The sequence below is a fragment of the Callithrix jacchus genome, chromosome 20, assembly GCF_049354715.1.
Source record: "Callithrix jacchus isolate 240 chromosome 20, calJac240_pri, whole genome shotgun sequence".
Classification (NCBI taxonomy): Eukaryota; Metazoa; Chordata; class Mammalia; order Primates; family Cebidae; genus Callithrix; species Callithrix jacchus.
The window spans coordinates 38,805,069-38,822,424 of record NC_133521.1 but is presented as its reverse complement, the minus strand read 5'-3'; the positions used below and the strand labels follow the sequence as shown (position 1 = coordinate 38,822,424).

The following is a 17,356-nucleotide window of genomic DNA, read 5'->3' as shown; positions in this document are numbered from 1 at the left end:
GTATACTCAGGGTACTGTCTGACCTTGGAGTCTCACCACTCCAGGCAGAGCCTGGTAATTTGCTCAGGGGGTTCTTCAAGACTGGGGGATATGGAGGCAGCAAGGATCACAGACAAAAACTTGTTTTTTCTAAACCTGAAGATCAGATGAAGGATCGTTGTAGTTCTGCACTGTATGCTGAGTCTTGTGCAGCTGCCTTCACAGGTCTAAGTCTCCTGGGTGTGGTTCCCAGGAGGGTCCTGCGCAAACATGGACTAAGAACCCCTGCTTCCTCCCGCTTAGGATCATGCAATCGCAGTCAGCCTGGGCTTGGCTCCAAGATCCCAGCTCCATATGGAGAAGGTCCAGAAGGCGTGGAGAACAGGGTGGGGATCTGGAATGGATCCCAGCAGGGCTGAGTTCCCTGAACAACCCTGGAACCCTGGCTGCAGGGGCTGGCAATGAAAGTAGGTGGCAAAACCATGCCATTGTTTGGCAGGATGCTGAAAAAATGGATGGATGAATGAATTGATAGATAGGTGGGTGGGTGCATGGATGGGTGGATAGATGGATGGATCATGGGTGGATGGATAGATGGTGAATGGAAGGATGGTGGGTTAATAGATGGGGAATAGATGGATAGATGGGTGGGGGAATGGATGGTTAGTGGATGGGTAGATGGATGGATGCTGGGTAGATAAATAGATGGATTATGGGTGGATGGATGGTGGATAGATGGATGGATGATGGATGGATAGGTGGGTGGCTCAATGGATGGGTGGGTGGTGGGCAAGTGGATGATGGATGGATGGGAGAATGGGTAGATGGATGAATGGATTCATGGTGATGGGTGGATGGGTGGGTAGATTGATGGTGGATGGATGGCGGGTGGGTGGGTAGGTGGATGGTGGATGGGTGGATAGATGATGGCAAGTGGATAAATGGTGGGTGGCTGGCTAAATAAGTGGTGGATTGGTGGATGGATACACAGACAGTGGATGGGTGATGGATACATGGATGAATAGGGGGTGGATGGGTGGATGGATAGTGACTAGATAAGAGAATAGTAGATGGATGGTGAATAGATGCATGAATGGATGGATGCATGGTAAGTAGATGATACATGAATGGATGGATGGGAGATGGGTGGATAAATTAATAAAATAATAAACTGGAGCCTAAATAAAAGGAGATTAGAATAGAAAAGGGATTTCCTTCTTCCAAGAGGAATCCTAGCAACTCCTCTTTTCTCCTATGGGAAAGTACTGAGTTCACTGTCATCTGAATAATCTAGAGAGGAAGGAACCACTCTGAGTCTTGTGTCATCAACAAAAAACACACAACTCTTCAGAAGGAGCCGCCCTTGGCTGCTTGTGTTTAATTCTATTCCCCAGAATGGCCTACCTGGTACTGTAGCAGGGATCTTAAAAATCACGTATTTTGTCTTCCCCTTTTCCACAATGGATGTGCCCATGTTGAGAACATTTCCAGCCTCATCGTAATGGGGATGTGATGTTGCCAGATTTACTGCCACATATTTACGATAATCAACCTGCAAGATATGATACCTGGTTTTTAAAAGGAGAAAGGTTGAAATCCTCTGAAACCCTGACTGACTCTAGGTTTATAGAGATGAGAGAAATTTTTGCACATCTCTGGATCTGAAAATGATACAGAATTTGCTTTTAAAGAAGACTTTTACTCTTGTGACCTGATATAACCTCATATGGGGGGATGTGAGGGGCTCCAACACCAAACAGATTGCAGAGGAGTTAGGGAGCTGGTGTGCTTCTGTGGCTATCATTCCAATCCTGCTGCCTGACCCTGTTGGCATCCTCAACATGGAAACAAGATTCCTCACTGCAGAAAGCTCTGAGCAATGACCTGGGCAGAGAGGTAGCCTTTGAGCTAATCCTGGCCACAGCTCTGGCATTCTGGCTTAAATTCTGCCCTTTTGCATTGCACAGAAGCATAAATCTCCAAGCCTCTCTTATAGGATTATTCTGGGAACGGAGAGGTTACAAAAACATCAGGTCAAAGCAAAGCTCGATGAACGAGCTGAATAATAACCCTCATTCCAGAGTCTGCAGCTGCAGAACGGGCAGAACAATGGAGTGGCTGGAGACCAACCATCTGCCCTTCCTCCCCCAGAATAGCACAACCTCCAGCCCAGATTCAGGTAACTCCATTCTCTCCCAGCATTTCCTCTCAGTGGCCTTGTGGAAAGCGTCATCAGTTGGACTGATGCCGCCTCGCTTAAAAAGAGCTGGACATAATTTCACAGCTAAGAAAAGCCGCATCTCTTTAACAGATGGTTAAAACGTATTGCAAAGACATTGGAGTTTTGAACAGCCAGCTGGAGAAAATGGAAAATGGGTCTATTGATTTTCACCAAAATGTCAACTTGATTCTTCCCAGGAAAGATATGTGCCAGGGCACTTGTTTTTGTGTCCTAGTTTTTTGCCTAATGCCTCCCTCTTCAGGTCAATAGAAGGTAGAATTGTTGGGAATCCCAGGTGTTACAACAGAGTCATTCATTTAAATTCTCACTAAACTCCCCCATGCCGAGAATTATGAACACACTTATGGGTTGAATTGTGTCTTGCAAAAAGTTAGGTTGAAGTCCTTGCCCCCAGGTACCTGCGAATGTGACCTTACTTGGAAATAGAGTCTTTTTTTTTTTTTTTTTTTTTGAGACAGAGTCTTGCTCTGCCACCCAGGTTTGAGTGCAATGGTGTGATCTCCGCTCACCACAACCTCTGCCTCCTGGGTTTAAGCAATTCTCCTGCCTCAGCCTCCAGAGTAGCTGGGATTTCAAGCAGGCAAGACACCCAGCTAATTTTTTGTATCTTTAGTAGAGACGGGGTTTCACCATGTTGGCCAGGTGGGTCTCGAACTCCTGCTCTCGGGATCAGCCTGTCTTGGCCTCCCAAAGTGTTGGGATTACAGGTGTAGGCCACTGTGCCAGCCAATTTCTGTTGTTACTGGTTATTTTTTAATTTTTATTTTTTTCTGAAATGGAGTTTTGCTCTTGTTGCCCAGGCTGGAGTGCAATGGTGTGATCTCAGCTCACTGCAACTTTCAGCTCTTGAGTACAAGTGATTCTCCTGCCTCAGCCTCCTGAGTGGCTGGAATTACAGGCATGTGCTATCACGTTCAGCTAATTTTTTGTATTTTTAGCAGGGATGGGGTTTCACCATGCTGGTCAGTCTGGTCTTGAACTCCTGACCTCAGGTAATTTGCCTGCCTCGGCCTCCCAAAGTGCTCGGATTACAGATGCGAGCCGCTGCACCTGGCCAGTTTCTATCGTTTTAAGAAAACTTTTTTGTAGGACTTGGTTACAGCAGCCTCAGGTTACGGATATAGACATGAAGATAAAAACAACACAGTCCCTGCCTAGCACCTAGTGCTAAGTGTGGTGCTAGGGCTTGGGATCCAACGGCATTAGAGGAGGGGCCTCTGGTGAGCTCCTTGCAGGCTGAGCAGCCTCGCCCTGGGCATCCCCAGCTCTCCCTTTCTTGAGTCAGGAAGTAATGCTGGTTACATGTGTGTCGATACCTTTTCCAGCGTTTCCAGAGTCTGTGGGTTGATCTTCCTGATGTAATTGGTCTCTGAGGTTGCATAGAAGTCTTCTCCGCACTTCATGATGTTGATCAGGCAGTTGTCCGTGAAATCGGGGATGGTGTGAGTCAAGTAGGAGAAAGCTCTGGGGAGAGAAGCAAATCGACAGAGTCAGTGGCTGTGTCCACCCAGCCAGAGAGCTGTGTCCTAGATGGCTTTATTTTCCTACCACTTAAAGATCCTTTACTTCAACTAAGAAAGAAAAAGCAACTGGTTCCCAAAGGGTCACCTGAGGAATCTGAATAATTCAGATCTCAAGTTCCCCAAAGACACCCCCACCTTGAGTCAGCTAAGAAATAAGTCAGCTGGAATGCCATGGTCACCAGCTGACCCTTCCTGGGCTCCCCAAAACCCAAAGGTCTCCAACATCAGAGCCAGCAAGACATAGTGTTCCAAAGTATGTCAAGAAGCTCTACGGTGCTATGACTGCTATCTGTAGGGAAAAAAAAGAAAGAAAGAAATAAAAGAAGCTCCACAGAAATCACATGGGAACCCACAATGGCCCCCAAAGCCTAACAACACATCTGATATCTGCTTTGCCAGGAACGTTGAGTCCACACTGGTTATCTCATATTTATCCAGGAAATTAGTTTTTTATTTTAGAAAAAAACCAAACTAATTATGAGTTAAGAACACATGGCTCATTTGATCAGAAGGTACACTCAAAGCAGAAAGAAAGAAAAACCAGAGGGGTTTAAGGGTGGTGAAGTTGGCAAATCCGGGATCAGTGTATTGGGGAGTGCTCCTCCTGCTGACGAATACTGGAACAACAAGGAGCCTTGGTTCCAGGATCTCCAGGTGGTGAGATCCGGGAACCAAGGCTCCTTGTTCCAGTATTTTAAAGTGGTGATCATGGTATCTCCCCTACCAGGCAAGTACTGTGGTTTTAAATTCATTTGCTCCTTCCTCCTCCTTTCTCACTGGCTCCTGCTCTGCACCTCCTATTTGCTAATGTGGATTCAGGGCTTGCTCTGAGCCAGCCCTAGAGCTGGATGCTGGAATGGGAGAGATGACTTCAGGACTGAAAAAAACAGAAGCAGGCTTCCATCTCTGGGCCAGTCTACCCTTCAACTCTTTTATAACTCTTTTATGTCTAAAGAGTTTCAGAAGGAAGATACCGATGGCAGGCCTGATTCCCTGGCCAGGAATCTGTCAGATAGGTAACACATTCATATGCATCCTAACCCAGATAATTTAAAACGTATACAGTGGCCAGGCACAGAGGTTCATGCCTGTAATCCCAGCATTTTGGGAGGTGGAGGTGGTTGGATCACCTGAGGTCATGAGTTCAAGACCAGCCTGACCAACATGGTGAAACCTCCTCTCTACTGAAAATACAAAAATTAGCCTAGTGTGGTGGTGGGCACCTGTAATCCCAGCTACTCAGGAGGCTGAGGCAGAAGAATTGCTTGAACCAAGAAGATGGAGGTTGCAGTGAACTGAGATTGCACCATTGCACTCCAACTTGGGCAATAAGAATCGAACTCCATATCAAAAAAATAAATACAGCCGGGTGCTGTACAAAAAATTAGCTGGGCATGGTGGTGCGTGCCTGTAATCCCAACTACTCAGGAGGCTGAGGCAGGAGAATTGCCTGTACCCAGTAGGCGGAGGTTGCCGTGAGCCGAGATCGCGCCATTGCACTCCAGCCTGGGTAACAGGAGCGAAACTCCATCTCAAAATAAATAAATAAATACATACATACATACATAAAATGAAATACAATATTTCAGCAAAAAATTTCCCCCTCCTCATCATTCATCTGCCCCATGTCCCCTAGGCATCCTTTCAGTTTCTTTATGCATAAACAAGCAAAATTTAATCTAGATTTCTTCCTGCTTTTTCACACAAAGTACAGCCTATAACGTTCTTTCTACACCTTCCTTTTTCTATCTTGAAAATGTTTCTGTAGAGCACATAGAGACATCCTCATTCCTTTTTACTTCTATATGGCACTTTCTTGTACGGTTTTACTGTTATGGATCTAACCGCTCCTCTTTCAATAAGCATTTGGGTGGTTTTCAGCTACTCGTTATAACAAATAATGCAGCCACAAATGACGAGTACCTGGTGCACGTGTCATTTTGTGTGCAAGCAAGTAATATCTAGGCTGAAGGGAATGTGCATTTGCAATTTTGACAGATCATTCCAAACTGCTTTTTCACCAGCCATGTGGGAGGACTTCTAATAATTTGTGAAATGCTCTTAGCCTTTCCGGCAATCAGTGATCAAGAATTGCATAGCACTTCTGGTGAAAGGCAGTCATGCGGAGTTTTCATCACCCTAAAGAGAATTGTTAGAGGAGAAAATGCTGCTTTTCTCAGCCATCAAGGATGGCAAGAAGCATGAAATTCCGTCAGATTTAAAAGAGGCATTTACTTGGAAAATATGTTTTTGCAGGGGTCCGGGTAGGCCATGGTTCCAAACTCCGATACCACGATCCTGTTTGCCTCAATATTGGCGTTGTAAGTATCGCTTCTCAGGTATTTGCTCCTGTAATAAACTTCACCTGCAAAAGAAGAACCAGAATAATCTCAGGTTGACAACTCTACAGGGCTTTAAAGTCAATGTCAGTCCTTGCAGGGCTTTTATTAAGGGAAGGAAGTGGTTACTCCACTAGGATAAGCTCCTTTAGTACACAGAGCTGATACAATTAGCATTTGAAATATAATTTTATCTACTTATTCATTATTATTATTATTGTTAGTATTTGAGTTTCACTCTTGTTGCCCAGACTGGAGTACAATGGTGTGATCTTGGCTCACTGCAACCTCCACCTCCCGGGTTCAAGCGATACTCCTGCCTCAGCCTCCTAAGCAGCTGAGATTACAGGTGCACACCACCATGCCCAACAAATTTTTGTATTTTTAATAGAGACTGGGCTTCACTATGTTGGTCAGGCTAGTCTCAAACTCCTGACCTCCGGTGATCCACCCACCTCGGCCTTTCAAAGTGCTAAGATTACAAGCATGAGCCACCGTACCTGGCCTGGAATATAATTTCAGACACACATTTACTCACTCCAGACTCAACGATACGGCCAGATGAGTATGTGTTGTGGTTTGGGTGTTTTGTTCCTTCCAAATCTCATGTTGAAACCTCTGATGTTGCAGGTGGGCCTCGGGGGAGGTGTTTGGGTCATGGGGATGGCTTAGTGTTGTTCTTGTGATGAGTGAGTTTTCACTCTATTCGTTCATGCAAGATCTGGTTGTTCAAAAGAGCTCCGCCCCTCCCTCCTGTCTCTCTCTTTCACCATGTAACGTGCCTAGTCCCCCTTTGCCTTCTGCCATGAGCCAAAGCTTCTTGAGGCCCTTGCCAGAAGCCAAACAGATGCAGATGCTGGTGCCTTGCTTCCTGTGCAGCCTGCAGAACCATGAGCCATGCAGATGCTGGTGCCTTGCTTCCTGTGCAGCCTGCAGAACCATGAGCCATGCAGATGCTGGTGCCTTGCTTCCTGTGCAGCCTGCAGAACCATGAGCCATGCAGATGCTGGTGCCTTGCTTCCTGTGCAGCCTGCAGAACCATGAGCCATGCAGATGCTGGTGCCTTGCTTCCTGTGCAGCCTGCAGAACCATGAGCCATGCAGATGCTGGTGCCTTGCTTCCTGTGCAGCCTGCAGAACCATGAACCAAACATCCTCTTTTCTTCATCAATTACCCAGTCTCAGGCATTCCTTTATAGCATTGCAGAACGCGCTAACACCATATGCCTGTTCTTAGCTCCATTTTCCATAGGAGGGAACGCAGGCTCAGAAACATTCTATTGCCTTGCCCAGGGTCACCCAGCTCAGAGTGCTGACCAGGAATCAGTCATCCCCTCCACCCTGTTTGTGTCCCTCCAGGGAAGGGGCAGAGGTGGAGGACTACTCTAGAAGGCTGCATAGATGGGGTAGGTTTCCCCAGGGCCCGGTTCAGTCCTGGGAGCCCTGCCTCCAGAAGCCTCATTGATCACTTCAGTCTCCCTGCAGTAACGTTTGATATCTAATATAACCAGGAGGTGACCTAATGCCCAAACTTGCATACCAGTAGAGGATCAGACCTGTGTTCAACGTCCAACTTATCCAGATTCTGCAGAGAGTCTAAGTCATGGCATAAATCTCTTGACCAGTCCATTGAGACCAACCTGAAGATATACCAGATGGTTCTAGACCTGTGTTAGTTTCCTATTGCTACCATAACGACTTACCACTCCCTTGGTGGCTTTATATAACACAAATTTGTTATATCAGAGTTTGGAAGAAATTCTGAAATGGGAATTACAGAGCTAAAATCAAGGTGTCCACAGTGCTAGTTCCTTCAGGGGGCTCCAAGGAAGGTCTGTTCCTTGCTTTTTCTAGCGTTGAGAAGCTGCTGCCTTCCCTGGCTCATGGCTGCATAGCTGTGACCCCTGACTCCTGCCCCAGTGCCACAATTCCTTTGAGGTTGACCCTCCTGTTTCTCCTTTGTGATTACATTGGGCCCATCCCATGAATCCCAGATCACCTCCCAACCCCCATCTTAATAGTCTTCATGTAATCGCATCTGCAAAGTCTCTCTCTCTCTCTTTTTTTATTTTGGTGACAGAGTCTCATTCTGTAGCCCAGGCTGGAGTGTAATGATGCCATCTTGGTTCACTGCAACCTCCATCTCCCAGGTTTGAGCAATTCTCCTTCCTCAGTCTCCTGAGTAGCTGGGACTACAGGCATGCACTACCATGCCTGGCTAATTTTTGTATTTTTAGTAGAGATGGGGTTTGCCGTGTTGGCCAAGCTGGTCTCAAACTCCTGACCTCAGGTCAACCGGCTGCCTCAGCCTCCCAAAGTGCTGGGATTACAGGCATCAAATACCTCGTCAGCCCTGAGAACTTGTTTGGTGGGCAATTTGAAACCTCAGGGTGGGGCCCAGAAGGAGGCAGTGTTTTATTTCATTTTGTTTTGCTGCTAATTAGCAAATGACATTATGATTTTTTCCTTTTACAGAAGACGTGTCTTCTTCATGGTATAATATGTGCTCCCAGTGTTGGTGTAATGACGACGCACAGAAAAGCCGAGCCTGGGGCATCCTGACATTGCATTCCAGGAAGAAAAGCCCGTCTCAGAAATGCCCGTCATATATCGACTGCCACAGGGTAGGGTTAGGGGAGACAACAGGTTTCCAAGGAATTCTTGCCCAGTGCTTTTGATGTTTTAGTAAACAGAAACTAGTACTAAGAGCCAGCACTGATCGACTGCTGGCATGCGAAACAACGCGTTGGACACTTCATGTGTACCTTACAACACTGGAAGCAAGCAGAATACTCCAACTAGAAATGTGTTTGCTAGAAAAAAAAAAAAAAAAAACAGGCCATGTGCAGTGCCTCATGCCCGTAATCCTAGCATTTTGGGAGGCGGAGTTGGGTTGGTCACTTGAGGTCAGGAGTTCGAGACCAGCCTGGCCAACATGGTGAAACCCCATCTCTACCAAAAATACAAAAAAAAATTACCTGGTGTGGCATGCACCTGTGGTCCCAGCTACTTGGGAGGGTGAGGCAGGAGGTGAACCGAGGCAGGCGGTTCACCTGAGGTCGGGTTGTTTGAACCTGGGAGAGGGAGGTTGCAGTGAGTTGAGATCGTGCCACTGCACTCCAGCCTCGGTGACAGAGCAAGACTCAGACTCAAAAAAAAAAAAAAAAAAAAAAAAAATCCACATAATGTCATTTGCTAATTAATGGCAAAATAAAGCAGATCTAAACAATGCTGAAGGGTTCCAACTTTCTTACCAAATGAAGTACAAAGGGATTGCCTACTCACAGCCCTGCAGGCTCGTTTCTCAGCCAGTAAAACTGAGACACAGAGAGAGGTTAAGCTTGCCTTCAGCCACTCAGCTAGCAGGGGTAATCTGGATCCAAAGGCCAGCAATGGGCATCTAAAGCTGGCTCTCTTCACCAGGATCCTAACACAACAAGAACAATCAGTTTGACTATTCTGTCTGCACCTTGCAGTTAAAATCACATGTGCAGCTTGATGACCTACAGCCTGCTGGTATTTCACACGTGGGACCTATCCACATACACTACATCCTAACCAAGAAACGGGACCTGGGGCTAGGTGCAGTGGCTCATGCCTGTAATCGCAGCAGTTTGGGAGGCCCAGGCAGGTGGACCATTTGAGCCCAAACAGCATGGTGAGACCCCATCTCTACAGATAATACAAAAATTAGCTGAGCGTGGTAGTCCCAGCTACTTGGGAGGCTGAGTCGGGAGGATCACTTGAGCTTGGGAGGCCAAGGCTACAGCAAGCCAAGATCACACCACCACACTCCAACCTGGGCAACAGAGAAAGACACTGCCTCAAAAAATGAAAGAGGGCTGGGTACAGTGGCTCATGCCCGTAATCCCAGCACTTTAGGAGGCTGAGACAAGCAAATCACCTAAGGTCAGGAGTTCAAGACCAGCCTGGCCAATATGGCAAAACTCCATCTCTGATAAAAATACCAAAAAAAGGGCCGGGCGTGGTGGCTCACGCCTGTAATCCCAGCACTTTGGGAGGCTGAGGCAGGGCAGATCACCTGAGGTCAGGGTTCAAGACCAGCCTGACCAACATAGAGAAACCCCATCTCTACTAAAAATATAAAATTAGTTGGGCATGGTGGTGTATGCCTGTAATCCCAGCTACTTGGGAGGCTGAGGCAGGGGAATCACTTGAACCTGGGAGGCAGAGGTTGTGGTGAGCTGAGATGACACCATTGCACTCCAACGTGGACAATAAGAGTGAAACTTCGTCTCAAAGAAAAGAGAGTTTGCTGGCCCTGCCCCAAGTGTTTCATACCCATCCACAACTCAGCCCTCCCCATCACTCCTGAGGAGGAAACCCTGGGACTACCTCAATTTTAGAGATGAGGAACTAAGTCCCAGAGAGGCCAAGTTACTTACCCAAAGCACATAGCTAAGAGTTGGTAAAGGTCAGATATAAACACAATGCTCTCCAACTTCAGAATCCCAAGTCTTAACCACTGTGCAGTTCAGCCCCATTCCCCCTTCCCAGCAGCTCCTGTCTCCCTATCTCTCCAGCCCAATCCTCTCAGTGCTGCCAGCTTGCCAGTGCTGGTGCGGCACAGCCTGGCTGCATCTCTCCTCTCCTTTAGGACTCTCCGTGGCACCCCATTGTCTAACAGTGGGAAGACACACCAGAAATGTTCCACTCTACCTGGTTCAGAAGAGAACTCACAGGGAAGTTGGGGTACCTGATTTGCAGATAACACAAAGCCAATAACTCCTTTCTCAGGAGTGCTCAATAAAGCTTTTTTTTTTTTTTTTTTTTTTTTGAGATGGAGTCTTGCTCTTGCTCTGTCACCCAGGGTGGAGTGCAGTGGCACAATCTCAGCTCACTGCAGCCTCTGCCTCCCAGGTTCAAGCAGTTTTCATGTCTCAGCCTCCTGAGTAGGTAGGACTAGAGGTATGAGCCACCATGCTCAACTAATTTTTGTATTTTTAGTAGAGATAGGGTCTCACCATGTTGGCCAGGTTGGTCTCGAACACTTGACCTCAGGTGATCCACCTGCCTGGACCTTCCAAAATGCTGGGATTACAAGCGTGAGCCACTGCACTTGGCCGTTCAGTAAAGCTTTGAATCCTGAAACCTGCACAGGGCTTGAGCACATCATGGTCCTTAAGGGCAGAGATAGCGTTGGTGCTTCTCACATGCTTCCCAGCTGACCCCGAGCCCTCTGAGGTTTGACAGTCCCTCCAGAATGGGCCTCAGCCTGGCTGCCCAGGCCTCACCAAGACCAAGTTATTAATACTAATGATCAGAAGAACATGGGCTAGTGAACAGCCTTCTGTAATTTTTTTTAGAGCCTCCAGGTGATTCTAGTGTAGATACAGATTAGGTACTTAAGACTGAACATCTAACTTAGAGAAAAGACTTCAGAGTAAGAAACAAAAAGGCAGAAGATAGCTTGTGGCCTTCAGCAGAGGCCAGTAGAAGTTAATGCTCGAAAAAAAAAAAAAAAAAAAAGAACAACAGAGGGGTCTAGAGGTTGTGGTTCATGCCTATAATCCCAGCGCTTTGGGAGGCTGAGGTGGGAGGATCACTGGAGCCCATGAGTTTAAGACAAGCCTGGGTAACATAGTGAGACCCAGTCTTTACCAAAAAATCAAAAAATTAGCCAGGCATGGTGGTGTGCACCTGTAGTCCTAGTATTTTAGGAGACTGCGGCAGGAGGATTACTTAAACCTGGGAGGCAGAGGCTGCAGTGAGCCAAGATTAGCCACTGCACTCCATCCTGTGACAAAATAAGACCTGATCTTAAAAAAATTAAAAAATATCCAGGCGTGGTGGCTCACGTCTGTAATCCCAGCACTTTGGGAGGCCAAGGCGGGAGGATCACGACGTCAGGAGTTCAAGACCAACCTGACAAACATGCTGAAACCCCATCTCTACTGAAAATACAAAAATGAGCCAGGCCTGGTGGTGCACGCCTGTAATCCCAGCTACTCAGGAGACTGAGGCAGGAGAATCACTTGAACCTGGCAGGCAGAGGCTGCAGTGAGCCGAGATCATGCCACTGCACTCCAGCCTGGGTGACAGAGCCAGATTTCATCTCAAAAAAAAAAAAAAAAAAAAAAAAAAAATTAATTAAAAAAAGGAAAACATTTAAAAAATAACAAAAATTTGAACAAAAAAAAAAAAAGCAGAGTACAGAGGAAGAAGCTGGATGAAGGGTACAAGAACACTCCTTTCTGTACATCTAAACTTACCTCAAAGTACAAAGTTTTTACAAAGCAGGCATAGAGATGAGTGATTCCAAGTCCCCTCATTAACAGTATTTGTTAATTTTCTGATAAGAGGCAAAGTCATTGTCTCACCATGATCTGAACATTAGAAAGTTTGCTTTACTGGGAGGCCGAGGCGGGTGGATCACGAGGTCAAGAGATCGAGACCATCCTGGTCAACATAGTAAAACCCCGTCTCTACTAAAAATACAAAAAATTAGCTGGGCATGGTGGTGCATGCCTGTAATCCCAGCTATTCGGGAGGCTGAGGCAGGAGAATTGCTTGAACCCAGGAGGCAGAGCTTGCGGTGAGCTGAGACCGCGCCATTGCACTCCAGCCTGGGTAACAAGAGTAAAACTCCGTCTCAAAAAAAAAAGAAAGTTTGCTTTATATATACATAATTATAAGTATGTATATATAACTTCCCTTCTTCCCCAAAATATCAAACTTGACCTAGTTCTAGAAGATTCCAGGCGGGAGCACGTCTGTTTCCGTATGTTTCTTCAGAAGGAATGCAGCTAATTGGCTCTCCCAAAAGCATGCTGGTGGGGAATGCATGGTGGCTCCTTCTTTAATCTCTGCCTCAGGGTCAGTCTTGAGAAATTCCAGACACAGATTTTCCTGTGGTCACCAGGCACTCCACACTCTGAAGCTGAATGTTTATAGGAAATGTGCAGCCTGTCCATAACCCAGCCTGGGTGTTTATATTTCTTTTCTTTTTTTTTTTTTTTTTTGGAGATGGAGTCTCGCTCTGTCACAGAGGCTGGATTGTAGTGGCGTGATCTCAGCTGATTGCAACCTCCACCTTCCAGACTCAATTCTCCTGCCTCAGCCTCCCAAGTAGCTGGGATTACAGATGCCCACCCCCACACCTGGCTCATTTTTGTATGTTTAGCAGAGACGGGGTTTCGTCATGTTGGCCAGGCTGTTCTCAAACTCCTGACCTCAAGTGATCCACCCACCTTGGCCTCTCAAAGTGCTGGAATTATAGGTGTGAGCTATCATGCATGGCCGATATTTCAAATCAACAGAATTCAACATTTCAGGCCGAACACCTCAGTCAATGCCTTGTGGGTGGTGACTCCCAGCAAGAGTAACCAGCGAAAGACAGGCTGGATGAAGCGGGAGGTCAGGGTGGCCCTAAGTGTGTCTCTGCCTCCGTATAGCGTGTAGCCGAAGACCATTGCGTACGTGTGGACTTGCTGGCCCTCAGGTGAGTCTGCCTGCCAACAGGATTTTCTTGGACAATCCAGTTTCAACAACCTTTGTTTATGAAATGTGTGCTGTAAGTCAATGCACCAAACACCTTACATCATCTCATCTCATTTAAAACTGCCCACTTCACCACTTGAGGTCAGGAGTTTGAGACATTCCTGGCCAACATGGTGAAACCCCCCTCTACTAAAAATACAAAAGTTAGCTGGGTGTGGTGGCAGGCATCTGTAATCCCAGCTCCTCAGGATTCTGAGGCAGGAGAATTGCTTGAACCCCGGAGGCAGAGGTTGCAGTGAGCCGAGATTGCACCACTGCACTCCAGCCTGGGCGATGGAGCAAGTTGTCATCTCAAAAATAAAAAATAAAAATAAAACTGGCCAGCTAGACGAGGAAGACTATGTGCTTCCCAGCTTCCAATCAAGGAGACTGAGGCTCAATGAGATGAGGAGACCTGCCCAAGGTCACCCAACTTGGACGAGATGAACCCTAGAGCCACAGCCTCGATCACTGTCTACTGTATGCAGTATGCAATACTCTATGCAGCTTTTCTTAAGCACCTACTATGTGCACAGTGCTTTGCAAGCCTCAAATGTCACGCGACTCTGCAAGGAATGTGTCACTATCCTCATGTCACAGTGGAGGGGACAGATTCTTGACTCTGACCAAGGTCAAGTGCACGGCTGGTACATGATGAAGACAGGATTCATATCCATGTGGAGACTGAACCTCCTTAGCAACGAGAATCCTGGCCATTCTGCTCATGGTTGTATTTTCACTCCTGGCCCATCAGGGCACTTAATAAATACTGGTTGAAAGCATGAACTCAGCACCTGGTCAACTCCAAAGGTCACGCTTCTAACCATTTCTCCATATTTCTTCCTGCTGCCCAGGAATAAATGTCCTCCGACAGAAATATCTCAGTAAGGCTGGGCAAGGTGGTTCATGCTTATAATGCCAGCACTTTATAAGGAGGCCAAGGTGGGAGGATCACTTGAGTCCAGGTGTTCAAGACCAGCCTGGGCAATATAGCAAGATCCCATCTCTACAAAAAATAAAAAATTAGCCAGGCATGGTAGCATGCACCTGTAGTCCCAGCTACTTGGGGAACTGAGGTGGGAGGATCACTTATGCCTGCAAGACTGAGGCTTCAGTCAGCCGTAATTACACCACTGCACTTAGCCTGGTGATAGAGCAAAACCCTGTCTCACAAAGAAAGAAGAAAGAAACACCTCAGGGACACTTTTTCACACGGTAACCACCCCGGAAAAGATGTTTGCATAAAGGGTAGATGATTGTCTGCCTCTTAGGAACACAACCTCCTGAGGACTGGAGGACGAAATAGCAGGTCTTCACGGTCTCCCTTCATTTTATTTTGTTTTCTTCTCTAAAGTCTCCCTCTGTCACTCAGGCACAATCTCAGCTCACTGCAAGCCCTGCCTCCTGCATTCAAGCGATTATCCTGCCTCAGCCTCTCAAGGACCTGGGACTACAGGTGTATGCCACCACGCCTGGCTAATTTGTTTTTATTTTTAACTTTCTTTGGTGGACAATTTCAAACCTTGAGATAGGGCCACATTAGAACACAGGAGGTAAAGAAAAGTTTTGCAAAGCCTGGAGCATTTGGACACAAATCTGTCCACTGTGTGACCTGGAGCCTGCTAAATCCATCCCGGACCTCTTTAAGAACACAGCTCATGCTTCTGTGGCATAAACCGGCTCAATGGCCAACAGCAAAGAATTTACATTCCATCTCTCCAGCCAGACACCTGAAAGCAGAATTCACCTTAATTGTGGTGCCTATATTCAGCCATTTTACTTTCTACTCAGGGAAACTCCTCCGCTTTTTAAGTGGTCTGGCTCTCTCTTGCTTAATGAGCAATATATACAGCTTTGTTTTTTCCAGCTCTGTACTTTTCTTTGAGACAAACTCTTGCTCTGTTTCCCAGGCTGGGGTACAGTGGTGCAATTTCAGCTCACTGCAACCTCTGCCTCCTGGGTTCAAGTGAGTCTCGTGCCTCAGCCTCCCTAACAGCTGGGAGTACAGGCGTGTGTCACTATGCCTGGCTAATTTTTGTATTTTTAGTAGAGATGGGGTTTTGCTATGTCAGCCAGGTTGGTCTCAAACTCCTGATCTCAAGTGATCTGCCTGCCTTGGCCTCCCAAAGTGCTGGAATTAAAGGCATGAGCCACCATGCCCAGCCACCAGCTCTGTCCATTTCATGTTTCAACTTTAGGCATGTCTGATTCCATTACTCTTCCACCCTGCTTTTGCCACACGATTAAGGATACATATTATTTTGCAAGATGGACTCTCTAAAAAAGAAACTTGGCCTTCTTTTCAGGAAAGTCTGTGCTTGTGATTGACTGAATAATACATCCCCCATAAATATCTCCACCTCCAAATCTCTAGAACCTGTTGAATATGTGACTTGACATAGCAAAATGGATTTTGTAGATGTGATTAAGGATTTTAAGATGGGAGATTATCCAGGGATTATCTGAGTGGACTCAAAGTAATCACAAGGGTCCTTATAAGAGGGAGGCAGGCTGGTCAGAGTCAGAGGAGATGATGTGAGGATGGAAGAAGCAGAGATTGCAGGATACTCTGCTGCTGCTTCAAAGACAGAGATGGATGCCAGTCGCAGTGGTTCAAGCCTGTAATCCCAGCACTTTGAGAGGCTGAGGTGGGCAAATTGTGAGGTCAGGAGATTGACACCATCCTGGCCAACATGGTGAAACCCTGTCTCTACTAAAAATACAAAAAATTAGCCAGGCTTGGTGGCACATGCCTGTAATCCCAGCTACTTGGGAGGCTGAGGCAGGGGAATCGCTTGAACCTGGGAGGCAGGGGTTGCTGTGAGCCAAGATCACGCCCCTGCACTCCAACCTGGTGATAGAGCAAGACTCCATAAAAAAAAAAAAAATACAGAGATGAAGCCACGAGCCAAAGAATGCAGCTTGTAGAAGAAAGAAAAGGTAGGAACACAGAATTCTCCCCTAGAGCCTCCAGAACTGAATGTGGCTCTGTGAACACCTCAATTTTAGTTCAGTGAGACCTGATTTACAGTTCTGACCTCCAGTACCTAAAAGAACGCATTTGTGCTATTTTAAGGCAGTGAGTTTGCGGTCTTTTGCTGCGGCCCGGGCAGCACACTCGTGGGCGCTCTCACCGTCTCTGATGGTGAAGCTGTGGAGCAGGGCAAGGCCGTCAAACCAATGGTTATACCGGGACTCCCCCACCGTGTGCATTCCAGGCCCGTTGCGGAGCAGGGTTCCCTGCAGCCATGCTGGAATCGTGCCTGTTAAAAGAAAGAATGTTTAATTTCCTGTTTCCACCTGCAAACCAAAAAGCTGGAAGAAATGGTCATGGAAAGGAACTGGAGGCTTGTAGCCTCAATAGCACGCCTTGCATCTGTTCATTTATTCTATAATTGTTTCCAAAAAGTGTGTAATATGACAGGCAGTTGGCTAGCACCGAGGATACCAAGATGAAGATACTGTCTCTGACCTCAAATTGCCCACTGATGAATAGACAGACACCCAAGATCCACTGTGGTTAAGGCAATGCTGGTTGAGGGCGTTGGTTCACACCTGTAATCCCAGCACTTTGGGAAGCTGAGATAGGAGGATCACTTGAAGCAAGGAGATAGAGACTAGCCTGGGCAACAAAGTGAGAGTGTCTCTACAAAAAATAGAAAACGTAGCTCCAGGCCGGGTGCAGTGGCTCTCGCCTGTAATCCCAGCACTTCGGGACGCTGAGGGGGATGGATCAGCTGAGGTCAGAAGTTCAAGACCAGCCTGGTTAACATG

At 46.8% G+C, this 17,356-nt stretch overlaps 1 protein-coding gene and 1 long non-coding RNA gene across 2 annotated transcripts in view; one reads left to right on the top strand and one right to left on the bottom strand.

Annotated features, from left to right (window-relative positions):
• The window catches only part of LOC103789526 (uncharacterized), a 62,498-nt gene extending 53,187 nt beyond the window's left edge, over nt 1-9,311 (top strand). The window contains exons 3-4 of the long non-coding RNA XR_001908512.4: nt 6,001-6,065; nt 8,558-9,311. This is a non-coding gene — a long non-coding RNA (uncharacterized LOC103789526). The remainder of the gene's footprint in view (nt 1-6,000; nt 6,066-8,557) is intronic.
• The window catches only part of BCO1 (beta-carotene oxygenase 1), a 52,943-nt gene that overhangs the window by 29,488 nt on the left and 6,099 nt on the right, over nt 1-17,356 (bottom strand). The window contains exons 2-5 of the mRNA XM_017966973.4: nt 16,717-16,845; nt 5,980-6,109; nt 3,538-3,685; nt 1,384-1,531 (exon numbers count right to left, since the gene is read on the bottom strand). Coding sequence (XP_017822462.1) covers nt 1,384-1,531; nt 3,538-3,685; nt 5,980-6,109; nt 16,717-16,845 — 555 coding nt within the window. The remainder of the gene's footprint in view (nt 1-1,383; nt 1,532-3,537; nt 3,686-5,979; nt 6,110-16,716; nt 16,846-17,356) is intronic.